Source organism: Eumetopias jubatus, unplaced genomic scaffold, assembly GCF_037043125.1.
Source record: "Eumetopias jubatus isolate StellerSeaLion01/CBP00866 unplaced genomic scaffold, mEumJub1_p1.0 scaffold_80, whole genome shotgun sequence".
NCBI classification, from domain to species: Eukaryota; Metazoa; Chordata; class Mammalia; order Carnivora; family Otariidae; genus Eumetopias; species Eumetopias jubatus.
The window spans coordinates 522,411-541,397 of NW_028274886.1; the positions used below are offsets into that span (position 1 = coordinate 522,411).

At 39.9% G+C, this 18,987-nt stretch overlaps 1 protein-coding gene across 1 annotated transcript in view; it reads right to left on the bottom strand.

The window, feature by feature from the left end:
• Positions 1-3,349: 3,349 nt before the first annotated feature.
• LOC148161732 (putative phospholipid-transporting ATPase IIB) overlaps positions 3,350-18,987 on the bottom strand; it is a 106,302-nt gene continuing 90,664 nt past the window's right edge. The window contains exons 7-8 of the mRNA XM_088020604.1: positions 11,217-11,366; positions 3,350-3,532 (exon numbers count right to left, since the gene is read on the bottom strand). Of these exons, the coding sequence (XP_087876730.1) occupies positions 11,330-11,366 (37 nt within the window). The 3' untranslated portion in view covers positions 3,350-3,532; positions 11,217-11,329. The remainder of the gene's footprint in view (positions 3,533-11,216; positions 11,367-18,987) is intronic.

Here is an 18,987-nt window from a genome sequence, read left to right on the forward strand (position 1 = left end):
CCAGTCCGCTGCCTGTACCGGTGCTGTCCATCTGCCCAGTCTTTCCCATTTAGGACTCAAGGGTCATCTCCTGGGGGAGGCCCTCAGTGGTGGCCTGCTGAAGTGGGTCACCCCACCCTTTTCTCCTAGGTCGGTCAGCTTTTGTACTTATTTATTTGTGTGTTGGTATTTATTCTTATTTTACTATTTTATTTTGCTGTGAGTGTTAAACCTGTTGATAATAAGGGATTATCAATATTTGTTGAAATACTGGGAATTATTGGATTGCTCTAAATAAATTTTATAGAAATTAGGCAGATTTGATACCTGATAGGAGTTACATGCTTTGAGACTGCTTTTTATGAATGTACCTCATCAGGGAGCTGAAAGGATATACATATATAGGGTTTCTACCCTTTTGCTTTGTCCATCAACTTCTCACAATTTATTGTTTTGTTGGGAATAAGTAGTTTGGGTTTGAATGACGTTAAATATATCAGCTCTGGTCTTCTTTCAGATTTTCCCCAGAGCTAGGAAGATATTTAGGGTCATTTCAAGAAGGATACCTATGTTAACAAAGCTAGAATTAAACATATTTTAGCCTTTATCAGTTGTGAAGATAGTGCAGATCATATCCTATGTAATTGGTGATTGATTAGTGGTTCTTGTTTTTTACTAGTGTTGTACGGTATGGTAGTGGGTGGGGTATATACAAGCATAATGTTTCTCTCGGATTCTGTCTACAGAATGATTTTGATAATACCAGTATTCATACTTTGCAGAAAATTTTTATTATATACAGATGATGTAATTGGAAAGTATTGCATGGTAGTTACTGAGTTTATAGGTCTCTTGTGTTAAATATTATGTAGGTAAATATAAATGAGAAACCAGTGTTGGACGGAGTGATCTATTCCTTCTTGCTCTAAAATGTTGGTTTGGGCATAAGAGGTATAATTGTATTTAGCCTTTTGGATATTGCGAATTCATACATTTACTTGTCATTGAGAGAACTGCAGTGTTCTTTAATCCTTTAAATTTAAATATATGTAGATTTTCTAATAGTCAACTTTTGATGTGTTTAGTTATATGCTAAAATATTTTTCCTAAACTTATAAATAAACTAGTTTGAGTATTTTTATTTTAAATTCCTAATGATTTTAAATGGTTATCTAAGTCATAGGCCAAATAACCTAAGTGTTCTCATAAGCACTAGTTTTCTAATGTTGCATTAGTCAAAGGTTTGATCTTTGAATTTAGATTCTTGAAGACCTGGATGAACAAATTTATATTATTACCCTAGAGGAGGAAGCACTGCAGAGACGACTAAATGGTACGTATGTATTCCATAGTTAGAGCTCAATAAAAAATTATTTAATTCACAAAAAGACAGCTAATTGAGGGGGGGAAAATACAAGCCTCTTAGCACATTGTGCTGATGCACTAGGTCAAAACCTGAGAGTAACATGTGAACGTCCCAGGTGAGGATAGTTTTGCTGAAGACTAGTGGCACTGTGGTCAAGTTCCTGTCTTTCCCTAGCTGTGATTAGCTATAGTCTAGCAAGGCCAGTTCAGTTCTGAGACACTGGCCACTAAGGCACACCTCTACTGCTATGTATTTTAAGCATGACGACTTAGTTACTGAGGTTTTGCAAATTTGCATGTTTTCTTAGTGACTTTAATATCCCTACTGCATTTCTTTCCTGTTGAAATCTTTAAGGTCAAAAGTAGTATGTCTCTTTGCTACTAGGTGCTAAATTTGACTGTCTCAGTTATGCTTAGGAGCTCTGTTGTTATTTAGGAATGCTATTCATAATCAGCTGTGATAACCAAGTAAGCATGTCAAAGATCTTAAAGTTCAATTTTTATTTACCCATCCTTTTGGCTTCAAATGAAGGACCAGTAGAAAAAAGAATAATGACATAGTTTAACAGAGAAATGATATAATTTGGGTAAATTTTCTATTTTACTTAAATGCTTTGCACTCTGCACTCTCTTCTCCTGAAAAGCTGTTTTTTTTTCTTTAATGTTGAAAACCAACCCCAAGATCAGGTTATTAATAGCTAACTGTATTTCAGGGTCATAATTAAAGAGTAGATATAAAATGGAAGGGTACTTTAAGTATGAAATAGGAAGAAATATACCTACTTTCTTAAGCTACAAATAGTGAATTTAAAGATTTTATTTTTATTTATTTATTTGAGAGAGAGAGTGAGATAGAGAGCACAAGGAGGGGGAGAGGCAGATAGAGAGGGAGAAGCAGGCTCCCCATGGAGCAGGGAGACTTATACTAGGCTCGATCCCAGGACCCTGGGACTATGACCTGAGCCGAAGGCAGACGCTTAACCGACTGAGCCACCCAGGTGCCCCACAAATAATAAATTTAAATCATCAACTCAAAAGTGTTGCTAACATTTAGACCTTTATTCTTAAATCAAATTTTATCTATTTTAGAGAATTCTTGGCAATAATATTGTATCCTTTGGTACCAATAACTTTTAGACTGGAACTACGTGTATCTTTTATTCTTCTAACGTTATTAAAGCTATTTTAATATTTAAGCCTATTTTGTTTCAGAATTATAACTTTACACTCAATACTGTCAGCTTTATAAAATTTCGTTAAAGTAGTAAATATTATAATAAATTTGTCTTACTTAGGTAATCATGCTAATAAGTGATAAATATGCCTGAATTGTCATGCTGCCTGCAGTATGCAGTTATGTTTCAGCCTGAAATATATGGTCTTTCTGTCTTACAGATCAGGAGGCTGAGAACTAGGAAGGGTAAAAGATAGCACCCCATGGAGGCCCCTGGGTAGCTCAGTTGGTTAAACGTTCGACTTTTGATCTCAGCTCAGGTCTTGATTTTAGGTTTGTGGGTTTGGGCCCCACATCGGGCTCCACGTGGGATGTGGAGTCTACTTAATTAAAAAAAAAAATAAATATATATATATATATATATATATGTATATATATATAGTGCCCCATGAATTAAAGAAGTTGAGTTAAAACAAAACTAAACCAAAAATACAACCTTTTCCCACTTTTTGCTTTAAGAAAAAGTCCCTCCAGAATCTTTCTAATCCTTTGGCTCCTCAAATTCAAAAGTGAATCATTATATCTAAAGAAATTGCAAAAGAAGTAGTTGCCAGAAGGCTAGATATATTACAAAATGAAGCCCAACCCAAATAAACAAAATACCCTGACTACCACAGAAATATAATTTGGAGAGGATTAAGCATGTTATGATAGCTAATGCTAAGCATAATTTTATTTTCTGCCATTTTGGTAAGCCATGCACCACTTCTAAGTGCTCTGTTGGTAGGTTTTTAAAGTCTTTCTATTCATGCTCTTTAATGATATGTTGGGATAGTTGCTGTAGTTTTGTTATTTGCTGCTTGTTAGCACTGTGGACTGTTTCAGGTGGAAAACAACAGGCTTGTAACACAAATGGTTCTATAGCAAAGCGTCCCGCTCTTGATCTCAGCTCATGTCTTGATCGCAGGGTCATGAGTTCAAGCCCCATGTTGGGGTCCACACTGGGCATGGAGTCTACTTAAAAAAAAAAAAGTATAGATCATAGAATGTAAGTAGTGGAAATCATCCCCATGGGTTTGATTTAATCTAGTATTATGTCAAGTGCATTTTGTTGTAACAGTTATTTTGCATTTTAAATTATTTTTTTAAAAGTGAATTTAAATAATACATTATATGTTAAAAAAAGATAGTAAGAAGGGAAAAATGAAGGGGAGGAAATTGAAGGGGGAGACAAACCATGAGAGACTATGGACTCTGAGAAACAAACTGAGGGTTCTAGAGGGGAGGGAGTAGGGGGATGGGTTAGCCTGGTGATGGGTATTAAGGAGGGCACGTACTGAACAGAGCACTGGGTGTTATATGCAAACAATGAATCATGGAACACTACATCAAAAATTAATGATATAATGTATGGTGATTAACATAACATAATAAAATAAAAAAAGTGAATTTAAAATATTTGTTATTCTGGGCTATTTTTTCTTTTTCTTTTTTTTTTTTAAAGATTCTATTTATTTATTTGAGAGAGAGAGAGAGCATGAGAGGGGGGAGGGTCAGAGGGAGAAGCAGACTCCCTGCTGAGCAGGGAGCCTGATGTGGGACTTGATCCCGGGACTCCAGGATCATGACCCGAGCCGAAGGCAGTCGCCTAACCCACTGAGCCACCCAGGCACCCTGGGCTATTTTTTCTTAAAGGTTTTATTATTTATTAGAGCACTTGTGCAGAAGCAGGGGGAGGGGGAGGGGCAAAGAGAGAGGGAGAAGCCGACTCCCTGCTGAGCAGGGAGCCCGGAATGGGACTTGATCCCAGGACCCTGGGGTCATGACCTGAGCCAAAGGCAGACGCTTAACTGACTGAGCCACCCAGGCATCCTATATTCCTATATTCTTGAAAAGAATATAGGAATAATAATAATAGAAAATTAAAAATTTTTTACAGCAGCGATTTACTCCAGAATTCATGGTGGTGTTTTGCTAGTGGCCATTGAGTGTGCTTTCTTGGTCTGTGCGGGGATGTGTGAGGCACGTCACAGGAATCTTTGGGACATCAGCGTGGTTTGCTCTGAGCTCAGCTTCACAGTCATTGAAAAAAAATAACACTTTTTTTTTCTGGAAGATATGTAACTTGTTGTGGTAGTTCTTATATTATTGGAGTTGAATTTCCATGCATAGTTTTTAAAATATCAGTATACTTTTTGATAGAATACTTGCCTGTGACTTCTCCATTGTTCGTGTTTATCACTTGTTGGTGCTAGTTTTGTTCTTATGAATATTAGTATTACTTCAGAATGTTAATATGTTATAAAATAAAGGTATAAAATTATAAAGTTATAAAGTTAATGTTACAAAACAAAACATGTTAATATGTTATTAAAATAAATTTAATGTTATAAAATATAATATACGTTAATAAAATAAAGCTAACCTGTACACTATTATAATGTAAATCAGTGTTCTAAAGAAGCCATCCTGCTAGTGGTCTGCTTGACTTTTTGTCCTCCCTTTTCTGTTTACTGCTCATCTTCTTCTAAGCAGCAGACCTTGAGCAGATGAATTTAAATTCTGAGTCTCAAGATCATAGATGAGTTGGCTGAAGAAGAGAAAAACAAGGGTAAGGATCTATAAGATTTTATCCAGAACTGGAATACTTGAAAACAAAAGAAATAGATGGTGGGAGTCATATGTATTCCTGGAGCAGGGGGAGCCCCGGATTTCCAGCCGTCTGCTGCAGACAGCCCTCCCTAGTGTGCACATCACATGCAGGAGTGAGATGTCCCAGGACTCAGCACTGTCCCACGAGGCTCCTGCTCTTCTCGGCCGCAGCACACGGCCTTACTTTGGTGTCTGCCTTGAGGCCAGGGGGAGTACTGCTTGCATTCTTCCCTCCCCCTTTCTGTAGTCAGCATAAGGAGCCCAGAATATCCAGGACCCTTGCATCTCAGATTGTCCCTCACATCTCTCTACGTCGCATTTCTGACCTGATTTCCCGCTGTCCCTGAGCTCCTGAAACTCTGCTTATACCATGTGGAACCCTGTGGATCTAAGAGCTGCTGGGACACAGCAGCAGAGCCACCGAAATCCTCCGTCTTCTCCCTCTTGCTAGAAGAAATTTGGCTCCCCCAGCACATACTGCTTCTCAGTCCCTCTCAGGTGATAGCTGTGTTCTTTCCCACGCCCCTTACTCTGCTCCTGCGGGGGTCTGGGCAGGCGTCCTCCCGTCCTCTTCTGCTTTCACACGCTTTGAATCTCATCTCATTAGATCGTGGCCTGATTACTTCTTCTTTTCCCTTCATTCCTCTCCTTCCAGACAGTTCCTCTTCCATCCTTCCTCTTCCATCCTTAAGGTTCATGATCATTCTTTCTTTTTTTTTTTTTTTGATCAGTCTTTCTGCCACTACGCCTGTCGCAACTGGGGACTTCGGCGTCTGTGTGGATGACCCTTCCGGCCTGCCTGGCCAACCCTACACCTCTCTCGGTGGTCTTCCTCGGCCGCTGGCTGCCTGGGGCCACAGCGCAGGCCTGTCACTAGCAGGACAAGCTCTTGTGCGGTCTCACCATGAGTCACCCTGCCCTCCAGCTTGCTGCCTGAAGTGTGCCATGCCCCGTGGTTCTTCATGCCGTCTGTGCATCTCAGTAACTTTTTACTGCGTTTTCTCCCGCACCTCCTTCAGACCCTTGCTGTCTCACACAGTTTCAATTCCTGGGCCATCGTTTTACTCAGTGCCCTGCTTTCTCAGTTCCCTTTCCCTCTCTCTGCTTGGCCAAACCCTAGCCTTGGTCACAGCCAGCTCTTCACGTTCTCGGCACGCACGCCTGTTCAACTGCCTGCCTGGCCTTTCCTTAAATGTGTGACCAGTATATTAAGCGTACTTTATGTTCTCCTGGAGTCATTTTATGCCTTCTCTTTCCTCAGGACTTCTTCACCATCACTCTCAGCCAATGACCTTGCTTCCTCTTTTCTTGAGAAAATAGAAGCAAGCATGCTGAAATGTTGACAAGCTTTTTCCTTCGTATTGACTCATCTATCTGCACCCCCCCCCCCCCCACAGGCTGCCTTTTCTACTGATGCTATGACCGGACTGAAGCTCAGCCCTCCCCTCAGGCACTGGATTCAGTCCCTTCTCCCTGATTCAGGGACACATCTATGACCATTCTCCTGTCTCTCTGACATAACCAGTCTTTCTCCAGCTGGATCATTTCCTTCAGCACAGAGATATGCTATAATTTTTCTCAATAGAATGAACAAATGGAAGGAAGGAAAAGAAAAAAGAAAGAAGGAAATGAAATCAATCTGTGTTGACTTCCTATCCCTTCTGGCTCACCATCTCATTGCTTTGCTTGTCTTCATAGCAGAACTCGTGGGGTTGTACATGCATCGGTTTCATTTCTGTGCTCCGTATTTGGTTTTGGAGCCACTCTCGCCTCCACTGCTGTACTTGACATGCTGTTGTCAAGTTGGCTAGTGACTTCGGAGTCCTCAGCCACACTCCTCATTCCACTTGGTTTTCAGTTCACTACACTCTCCTTGTTCTTTTACTTAAGGAGCTACTGCTTCTCAAAAAACTGCTGGTTTTTCTCTGTGTCCATAGCTTTTTCACACTGGAAAACCTCATGCCTCAGTCCTTAAACTCTTCCCTTTGTTTACCTGCACTCCTTTGGTTATCTGGTCTCATGGCTTTAAATACCATCTATATGCTACTGATCTCCCTTCTGACCTCTCCATCTGTCCACTGACGTTTCCACTTGGATGCCTGATAGGCATCTCAAACATATCTTTGATATGTCCAAAATCAGCTAAAGATCTCATTTCCCGTTTCTGCTTCTCTTATAGCCAACCTGTCTCTATAGGTGGCAAATCCATTCTTTTAGGAGCTCAGGCCAATTCCTTGGAGTCTTTCTCTTAATTCCCGTATGGATTCCTTTTAGCAAAGCTGTTGGCTCTAGCTTCAAAGTATCTGTGTGTCACCACCTTGGTTTGAGCGACAGTCCCCTCTTGGTTAGATTGTTTCCTAATTAGCCTCCATGCATCTGTCTTTGGCCTTATAAGTCAAAGTGTTTGAGATGTAAGCTGGATTTTCTCACTTACTTGCTGAGTGTTCTCCAGTGGCTTCCTTTTTCAATCTGAATAAAAACCAGTTTTTGCAGTGCTTCCCTTTCTGCCCCCCATGTACTCTCTGACTTCCTTTCCTGCAGTCTCCTTGCTGTTCTTCCCTGGCCCACTGCCTCCTGTTCCAGGGCATTGCGTTTCCCTTTTGCCTCCTGTCTTTCAGGGCTTTACCTAAAGATCCCCTTCTCGGTAGGCTTTCCCACACTGGAGCCTTGTGGGTATGACTAATATTGCCAAGCTCCACCTCTGCCCTGGCACTTCTTTCCCTCTTTCCTGCCTTATGTTTTCCTGTAACACTTTCCACTTTCTCCACTTTTTAAATATATGGCCAGTTTCTTCATAGTAGAACAGGAACTGCACAGGGGCAGGGATTTTTGTTTGTTTTCTTCCTTTCCATACTCCTGAGCCCATGATATCCCCAGTCACGTAGTGGGTTGATGGTAAATATTTGTTGCATGAGTAAATGAAGAGATGAAAAACATGCATGATGGAGAGTTGTCATTTTATCCAGAAGGAAGTGAAGAAGGCAGAAGAAATAAAATTTGGTGATAGGATAAAAGAATTACGTGGAGACACTATTTAGGAAGGCCCACAGTAGAGACCTCTGAAGACAAGCCAAGATTGTGGGGCTGGAGGACCTTATGCCCTGGGGTGTTAGTAAAGAAGCAGACATAAGGTGATTTCCCCTAGTGTGAAGCCATGAAATACAAGCAATCAAGATCCATTTCTATCTACTCCAAGACCCCAGAAGAGTAGCCCAACAGAAAGTCCCATTACATTAATTGTGGTAGAAAATCTTTTGTAATTCCTACCCAGGATTAAGAGGATGCATATATCATTAGCATGTTTAAATGTTTAAGTAATGCAACAGCATTAATTGAAATAATTAGCTTTCGTGTGTATATAGCCTATGGGTGTACTGGGTAACTTTAGAAGTACCATAATGAATAGGAATTATTTTTTATTGTTTAAGTTCAAAACCTTGACAGTTCTTTTAATGTAATTTATTTAAAAATATTGTAAACTTTGAACTTAATGATTCAATTCAACTTTGTTAGGTACTAGTTTCATCTTCATGATAAAAAGTTAGTATATCACTTTTGGTAGCAATTACTTTCCTGCTTGATTTAGATCTTTTTTTAAAAAGTCCTTTTTCATTGAAGCTTGTATTCTTTATTCTTAAGAGCACAGAAAATGTACTTGTTTCATGTTTGTGGAGTGTCAAGTTGCAGTACCTTTGTATTCTGAAAAATAGAAGATTGATAAAAATTAACTCATTCAATCTTCTCGTGGAACGTAGTTACCTGTCAGAAGCAATTGGTCACCATCAGTCTTAGAATCTTGCTTATTTATCACTACATTGAGTTTGCCAGGCAGTTTTATGATGATGTCAAGGTTTATGGTGGTATTTATGCTTGGTTTAGAGTAGTTACATCCTGTCAGAGGCATTTTTTATCATTACTGTCAGTACAGTTTGCTGACTTGGTCATTCCTTATCTGAATTAAGGTAACACCCATAATGTAAGGGAGCTTGTATCACATCTTGTGTTCTCTACATACCTTCCTCTTGACTTTCTTTAGCTATTCTTCTATAGTCTAGCAATGGTTATTCTAGGAATACGATTTACTGTTGGTTATAGCACTGAAATTGAGAATATCTCAAATGTATCAGACCCTGGGCCACTTTGAGCAGTGATGGGCTTGGACTGGCTGAAGGTGATCAAATACCAGCTCTCATCAACAACATACATAGCAAAAATTGTTGATACTCAGTGACCCCCTCCTTTTGGCAATACTGTGATAGAAGAAAGTGTCTAGTAATATCTTGACTTCCTGAGCTAACAGGAAAGAATATTAACTCTACTGGTGAAGTTAATTAAATGGTTTCTTTCTAACATGATTACCAACATTTGGGTCCAAATGTCTGAAACAATGAGAGATGCCTTGTTAACAATTTATTCGGCTTCTTGGGCCATATAACCACTTTCTTGACTATAAATTGTGGCCCAAACAAATGATCTGTTGCAAGATGAAATGAGGTGACTGAAGAGATGTAAGATAAGATATATTATCAGTAGATGAGCAATAGTTTGGAGTAACAACCTATAGAATAACTTAAGAGTCAAGTATCATATAGTCTCTGAAATTTAGAGAAAGATTGCTGTACATAAATGATCGAAATTTGTTAGCAGAAGAAAAAATTTAATATACACGAGCTACTTGTTCAGCCACAACCTATTTGGATGATAGTATTCACTATCTTAATATCTTATCTAGTTTAAGATCTACCAATAACTTATATCTAAGGTTTAAAAAAAAAAGCCAAACAATTACTTTGATTGCTTGATTTTTTTTAAAAAAGATTTTATCTATTTATTTGAGACAGTGAAAGAAAGAGAGCACGAGTGGAGTGAGGGGCAGAGGGACAAGCCATCTCCCTGCAGAGCCTGATGCAGGGCTTAATTCCAGGACCCCCAGATCCCGACCTGAGCCGAAGCCAGAGGCTTAACTGACTGAGCCACCCAGGTGCCCTGGTACGTAGCTTTTTATAATGTTCTTAAAACTGATTGTTTAATGTCTTACTGTGGTCGTTTATAATGAAAGTATATTTGATTCTTCAAATTGTGTTGGATATGAAATGTCTTATAGTACTTGATTTCTGTACTTAGCCATATTTTTGTGGATATGTCACGAGTAAATAGAAACTAATATTTTAACAAATATTAGCATTGCAAATGAAATAGAAATAGAGTGTTTGAGTGTATGAATTGTCAATCTCTTTTATAGATAATAACAGAGTTTGTTGATGCTGAGATAGATGCTTTAGAGATTTGAATGTCCGGGCTTCAGTTTTCAAAAACTTTCTGGGGCCTGCCTCATTGGCAGTGGCTCTGTGCTGAACAGTAATTGCTGTTTGCTTAGAGGATGGAGACTGTTCACTCTATGAAGTTTTAGGAGTCTTGGGCTTTAGACAACAAAATTATCTGTCTAAGTGATTAGAAATAATTAAAAAGTACTTGAGGGACCTCACAATCTGTTGATAGAGATCACATTGGTCAATTTAATGTATTAAGTACAATCAAAATTTTAAAGAGTTACTTAGGCAACAGATTTTCTAATCAACTTTCTTTGGTTATATGCTAAATTTAAAAAAATGAAAAACTAATCTGTTTATACTAGAGATGTCTACTTCTAAATAGTATTCATTATGAGACTTAGTTTAGGACACTAAATTGTTTAGGGAGATTCGTTGCTTCACATTATATGAGTTGTTTACATACCAATTTAGAGATTTATATTTATTTTAAAAATGCATTACATATTTTAAATAGTATCTGCCCTTTAACATATGAGTATCAGTTAAAGCTTTTTTATGCATTAAGGCTTAGTTATTGAAGAAATGCTGGGCTTTGGGAAATTTTGTTATCTTGGACGCAAAATATTTTTAATACCACACTAGTTTTTCAGCTTAAGAATAAAGCCGGGAAGAGTTGCCTTCAGCTATTAGTTTTCCTGAATCCAGAGAGACGGGTGGGACAGGATCAAAAATACTTACTTGATCAAAGTTATTGGCTCTGAAGGTATTCTTACCTGTGTAAGGAAGATGAAAGGTGTTGTTTTTATTGCACGCTAGTAACAGTGTAATTTTGAACTAATTGGTGTTGAACTGCCAATCACCTAGGGGAATGCAAATAGATACTCTTCTAATTTCCTTTGAGGTAGTGACATCTTATGTCGAGGCTGGAAGAAAAACAGAATAATACCGTTAAATTGACCTTAAATGAGCTGCTTTGTGGTTTTCTTGGAGAATCCCTTTTTATTTTTCATGACTAGTCCAGACAGGTTTTGTCTACCGATTTGACTTATTGACTAGACAATGCTGACATGGAGCATGTTAGATTCATTTTGAAATAAAGTAAGGATAATACAATTGTTCAGGATATTTTGATGATTTTTTTTTAGTGCAACTTAAATTCCCGTCACATTCCAATGTGTTTGCAGTGTGTCTTGATTCCTTACAATAGCCATCATTCCTTTTGGTCATTTGCACTGGAAGACTCTGCCTAAACACGCTTGCTCTTCTCACTAAGGTAATGATACATATATAGTAAAGGATGGTAATGTCTTTGAAAATTGTGTTATTCCAGGTGAATCAAAGCATGCTTTGTTTGAAGATAATGAGAATGTATTCTTAATTTTTGTATGCAAGTCAGTATATTAACTGTTGTGTGCCTAGCGTTGTGTCACCTGAAAAAAACACAGCATTTCAGATACTACTTTAGCTATTTTTCCTTTGAAAAATATAGTGATTGGTCTAGATATTTGTATTGAGCTTTGCAGATACCACACCCACAAAGTAGGCATTTCTTTCTTTTCACGTAACTTAAAATTGGCAGCAGGAATACTGTTTCTTCTGATACCTATTCCATTTTAAAATTCTGAATATTCATCAGATTATTTTTCTTTAGCACTGAACTGGTTACTGGAATAATGCTTCTTTATAAATACAGGGAATGAAGTATAGTTTGGAATTGTATTTGTAATTAATCAGATAGAGAAGTTAAATGAGCATTAACTACAGATACACACCATATAATTTATGAAGAAATGGGGTAAAAAGCAAAAGGTATCTCTAAGACTGTTATGTAGTCTAAGCTTTGATGCAAAGACACTTGAAAACCTTATAATACCATGCCATCTTACTGTAAGTCTCCTTCTTATATGGAGATAATTATTGATTCCATAATTTAATTGTCTCCCTTTGGCTTTGGCTACCAGAAACTCTATAAACTACATTCATAGTCAAAGTTTAGTAGTTTTGGGCCACACTTCCTGAATATCTCTGTCTTTAACCCTGTTCTCCTATAACCTGAATATCTGTGTCTTTAACCCTGTTCTCCTATAAATGTCAGTTATATATTGACTAGTAAAATGATTAAACTCAGGAGCTCTGGAAATACTGTAGAACAGTTTAGTGCATTCAAGACCTCAGGCTCTCCAAAAGAGAAGGTATTGAATTTCTCTCTCTTCAGTGATGGACACAAGTGAGGAAGGCGATGCAGAGGGCACAGTACTTACCTTTCCTAGGAACCCAGGGCAAGACTAGAGTTTAGTGATTCTCCAGGAGGGCTTAGAAAAAGAGCCTCTGAATTCCCCTAGTGCATTAGCACCTTTGCCATCTTGCACTTTGGGTGTGAATCCTCTGTTTTCTTTCTCCCTCTGAGAAAGGAGTACAGCTGCAGAGAGAAACCCCAGAGCACCAACGCTTCTTCTTCCTGCATCGTTGTTTCTGGCCAGTTCATCCCCAGGCCCCCAAAACAGAAATTGCTGGGCCCTCAAAGTGGTTTGTCATTGTTTGAAGGACTGTCTGACTTGATTAAGTGTGAAGGGAACAGTAGCAGTGCATAAAGAAAAATGATCACTTGCTTAAGGCTGAGTGATGAAGGTTAAGATGAGTATCTACAACAATGATTCCCACTGAAGTTAAAAGTTAATGGAGAGACAAATAAGAATTTGTACTTAGTCCCCAAAAGTAATATGGGCTTTTTTTTTTTTTAAAGATTTCATTTATTTATTTGACAGAGAGAGACACAGCGAGAGAGGGAACACAAGCAGGGGGAGTGGGAGAGGGAGAAGCAGGCTTCCCGCTGAGCAGGGAGCCCGACGCGGGGCTCGATCCCAGGACCCTGGGACCGTGACCTGAGCTGAAGGCAGACGCTTAATACCTGAGCCACCCAGGCGCCCCAGTAATACAGACTTTTAAGGAGCTATAATTAGAGAAGAAAAAAGACCACCTGGAATGTGAAAAAAGTTAAAAATTCAGTAGACAAAAGATGAAATAGACCTTATGGTAGGCAGAATAGTGACCCTGCAAAAGTATCCAAGTCCTAACCACCCTGATCCCGTAAACATGTCCCCTACATGGCAAAAAGGACTTTGTAAGGTAATTAGGTGAAGGGTCTCAAGATTATCCCAGATGATCTGGTGGGCCCAGTGCCCTCACAGCATTGTCATAAGTGAGGGTTAGAGAAGGAGATGTGACAGTGGAAGTAAAGGTGTCTAGTGACCTGAAGAGGGAACCATGAGCCAAGGAGTGCAGGTGCCTCTAGAAGTTGGAAAAGACAAAGAAACAGATTCTCCCCTAGAATCTCCAGAAGGAACACAGTCCTGCTGACACCCAGATTTCAGGCTTCTGACCTCTAGAACTGTAAGATAATATTAGTGTTTAAGCCACTAAGTTTATGGTACTTTGTCACAGCAGCAATAGGGAATGAGTGTAGTCTTTCTGAAAACTGAACTAATTATCTGGTAGAATCAAGTGGGAGAACTATTTCATGTCACAAGCCAAAAGTACAAAGAGAAGGAAACACCAATGAAATGGCAGACACAGACTAGAGCTAAGCTGCTTAATCTAAATAGTAAGCATCTAGAAGGAGGAAAAAGAACAAGTAGAAAAAAAATAAGTAAATAGATAATAGAAGAAAATGTCAATGAACTGAAGAAAAATTTTAGTGCAGATTAAAAGACCACAGAGTCCTAGACAAGATTATTAAACGGGACATTTAAAAGATCTAGATTTATTGTGTAACATTGTTGAATTCCAAGAATAGTGATAATAAAACACCTTACAAGCTTTCACATAGAAAAATCACTTATAAAGGAGAGAGAAATCAACATTAAACTTCCCGTTTGTAACCTGCTAAGGATTATTGAATAATATCATTAGTTTTAAAGGTGTGGGGGGGAAAGATTGCAATGAAAAACTCATATATTTATAAATATGTCGTATGTATATTAGGGCCAAAAAAGACATTCATTTATTCCTTCATTTCTTATCTGTATATTGAGTATCTAATTTGTGCTAGATACTATTCTAGGCATTAAGGATATGGCAACTTTTATATTGAAAGAAAAATTTAATAATAATCTTATACTAAATATTTAATTAATTAATTAATTAATTTGAGGGGGTTAGGGGAGGGGCAGAGGGAAGGAAGAGTCTTAAGCAGGCTCCATGCTCAGCGTGGAGCCTGTCCCAGGGATTGGTCTCACGATCCTAGATCATGACCTGAGCCGAAATCAAGAGTTGGACACTTAACCAACTGAGTCACTCAGGTGCCCCGGTATACTAAATTTTTTTTTTTCTAAAGATTTTATTTATTTATTTGACAGAGATACAACAAGAGAGGGAACACAAGCAGGGGGAGTGGAAGAGGGAGAAGCAGACTTCCTGCTGAGCAAGGAGCCTGATGTGGGGCTCGATCCCAGGACCCTGGGATCATGACCTGAGCTGAAGGCAGATGCTTTAATGACTGAGCCACCCAGGTGCGCCTATACTAAATATTTTTAAAGCAATCCCAGCAAAATCCAGGGTTTAGGAGGAATGGGTGGGAAGCAATGAAAGAATAGATAAAAGTATCATGAAAGCTTCACCTTGGTGCAGGAAGGTTATTCAGTAAGGCATCACTAGGGTTATAACTATGTTATATTAAAAAAAAGTACAAGTCTACTTTTGTTAACAGTGAGAAAGTAACCACTGAAGTGCCAAATTAACATAGGGAAAAAGAATAAACGGAAATTCTACTAGCTGGGAAAAGAAGAAAGAAAGAGCAAAATAAACAGAAATTATGAAATTACATTAAAGAAGAAAGAGCCACCAGTCTTCATATCAAGCCAACTTGTGGATGGCAGCACTCAGTCCCTGGATGTCACTGTTGTGCTGTGGGAAAAAACCCACTTTGAAGCCCACTCTGTGTCTAAACTTCTAATTTCATGAAATTATTTTCTTTTTTTAAAAGCTACTTTGAATTGAGGTTTTTGATTGAGTGGAAAACATCCTAATAAATACAGCTCATTCACATATGAGAACAATGAGGTTCAGAGAATGAGAACTTGAGAAAACCCCAGTAAAATTTTGGAATTTAGTAGACCTGAGAAAACCTTAGAAGTAACCAGTTTAGCAGACCCAAGGAAGCTAAATCCTAAGCCATCTGTGCTTGATTTATATCCTGGAATCTCCCAAAGTCTCAAGAGGTGGCACCACCAGATAAGGAGGTGGAGATGAAGTGGAGTAAGTTTAAGGTAAGGAGGGCTCGTTGAAGATCCTGTTGGTGAAGCATTTTGTTCTCTACATTTTTTCCCTCCATCCAAGGCACCAGGCTCTTTCCTAGCCCAAGAGAAGAGTGAGGGTGGTTCTCCAGAGAGTGAAACAGAGTCTGTGGCCTGGTGAAGTAGAGGATGGGGTGTGGGCTCACAGGCTCCCATCTCCCTTCACTTGGACAGCCAAGCTTCAATACCCCAAGGAGATCAGAAGAGTCTTATCTGGGGAGTCTGTCTAACCCAGGAGGAAAGCCCCACAGAAGCCAGCAGTAGGGTGTCCTCCATGAAAGGCCTGGCTGGGTTACCCAGTAAGAAGTTGTCAGCCACCACCTACACACTCTTGGGTTTCACATGAGCATGTTTAATGCTTTGTTCTTTTTTTTCCCCCCAAGAATTTTATTTATTTGGGAGAGACAGAAGAGCCTATGCGAGCGGGGGGAGGAGCAGAGGGACAAACAGACTTCACGCTGAGTGTGGAGCCCCATGTGGGGCTTGATGTCACAACCCTAAGATCATGACCTGAGCTGAAACCAAAAGTTGGAAGCCCTAATCAACTGATGTCCCAGTGCTTTATTCTTAAATATAAGCAGGCAGCTACGGTTCATCAGACTTCTGAGCCACATGAAAGGAGAGGTCAAAACAAGTAAGACCACCGGGGGAGACAATATACACAGAGAAAATATTTAAAAATAAACCTGTTGTTAATATCCTGAGAGAGACCAGGAGTGCAGTCATGACAAAGGCCAGGATTTCATAAAAATGGAGTATCTAGTGAACAGAAAGTGACTCTTGATAATTAGAAATAATGACTTATCTAAAAGACTGGAAGATAGAGAACTTTTTTAGAAGATAGGTCAAAATGACAAAAATAGGAGAAGAGTTTAGAATATTAGAGAACCAATTCAGGATATCTAACATCCAAATAATAGGAATTCCAGATGGAGAGAGGAGAGATTCCTAGATCCGAAGGATGTGAATTTGGAGATTGGAAGGGCTCACTAGTGCCCCACATAGTACGTGGAAAGGGACTCACTGCAAGAACATTGGGAACAAAGATCCCACACATTTCACAGGATGGAAAGCAGTTCACACTCAAGGGGACAAGAAGAAGAACTTTAGACTTCTCAGAAGCAGCATTAGAAGCTGGAAGACAATGGAACAATGACAATAATTCTGAAGGATAGTTTTACCCTAGATTTCCTTATTTAACCAAACTATAAGAGCAAAAGTAAAATATCCAGGCCCCTCAGAATACCGGCTCCCGAGCAGGGTCCCTGAGGACTGGGGCGGTGGTGTGGCCTGAGCAGAAGCACAGCGGGGGAGAGTGGCAGGAGGTGGGATCAGACGCGGCAGGGGCCAGACCATGGTGCAGAATGTGGGTTTCACAGTCAGGGCAACGGATGAAGGGCTCCTCTGTGACCCCAGCGGCACTCAGCTCCCTGCGGGGCTTACTGACGTGCTCACTCTGCTCCCAACTTCACACACAACCAGCTTTGCTCTCGTTCACATTCAGACTCAAGACCATTCAGATATGCTTCCAATTCTAGAAAAAAATCTGTGCCTGATTTGATTTTGTCAAGAAAATAGCAGACGTGGTATGTGATATACCTACACGATGCAGGGAAGCTGCTGACAGTCACTCATTATGACCAACACGGCAATTCATACAGATCTACCTACTAAGAAACGCACCCTTGAGAAGGAACGTGGAGGACTCAGAGTCAGTGGAGAGAGTCCAGTCTGTAGGTAAGTTAAAGAAAATTAAAATAATCATAATGAGCTATTTGTCCATAAAGCTCACATCTTAAAAATCCTAAGAACTCGGCGGGTCAGAAAGAAGAGTTTTAATTGACAAGTACACAGACTTCCACAGGCAGGCAGGAAGTTTTCAAGAGTTCACAGGGTGCTGCTGGGCTTGGGGCGGAGTGGAAACCCAAGGAGCACCTTCTGGGTTCATCTGCGGTGCTCTCTTCAAATCATGAACGGTTAGGGCTTAATAAAACCACTGCTATTGTCACATAGCCGTAAGAATCTGTTATTTCACGAAATACTGAGTCACAAATAAACGTCAGTGGACTATTTTCGGCTGACGGCACACACCCTCAAGGCCCGTGAACAGAGAATGCGGATAATCTTCAAGGAAAAATAAAACACAAGTTCACTTTACAAGTGAAAACTATCATAGAAAATGTATCTTCAACTAAGACTGAAATACCACACAGGAAGCAGAAGGTTGAGTTTACACGCATTGTATATTTTGGTCAAATGTTCGTATAGTTTGCTTTTTAATGTTAAAAATCTCTAGAAGCTCAAACCTCAAACACTAAGTTGACAGAGTAATTATAATTATCATCACTATACTTAGTAATGTGCTAATTTATAGAATTTTAAAATTTAGACCTCCGCTCGTCTAGTAAAGTACTTTACAGTAACATGACCTATGAACAAAAAAACATTAAGCCTACCATTTTGAGAATTACAGAGATAGATCATAAGGTAATGGATACCAGTTACTTTAAGCTCATTTTACTGCTAACTGACCAACTGTGATTTTGTGATCAAGAGATCCATTTCAAATGAAGTGGAAAAGCTGTCTGCCATTTTAGACAGTCACGTGAACAAGAAGGCCACGGTGGCCCTCGCTGTCACACACACCGAAACGGAGCCCCTGGACTCTGCGCAGCGTCAGGAGTGTCAAGAAGGGGCGCCGCAGCCGAGCACAAGGCTGACCGGGGAGCAGGCGCCTCCTGGGGGCTCCTTCCTGACCAAACAGTCCCACCTGGCCTCACCTCACCGCCGGGAAATGTCGGAGGAGGGAACCCGAGCCCTGGAGCAACAGGAGGCCTATTTCCCTCAGTGCCACGGTGGGGCCAGGACCCCACTCAGCCCACCCGCTGCCTGCTGCATTCAGACTGTCCTGTGATACGACGGTGCAGTGGCGCTGGGCGGCACTCGGGCTCCCGGCTGAGCCAGGCCCTGCGCCTGCAGCGCTCCCCAGGGAACGCAGCCGCCCAAAAGGCCTCACACACTCCTGCCTGACTGAGGCGTATGTGTAGATCTTAATCTGAGCAAAAGAAGAGTCATTTTAATGAGAAGTTCTATCAAAAGTAATCAAAGCTTTTTCCTGTAAATTGTCATCTGTGGGAAATGGCACAGATACCGTTTTATCTGAATCTCCCCCCAAATTTTTCATTTTGGGACATCTTTAACCTCTTTTTGGGGGTGTGGAGCCCAATGTGGGGTCTAAATCCATGACCCCAAG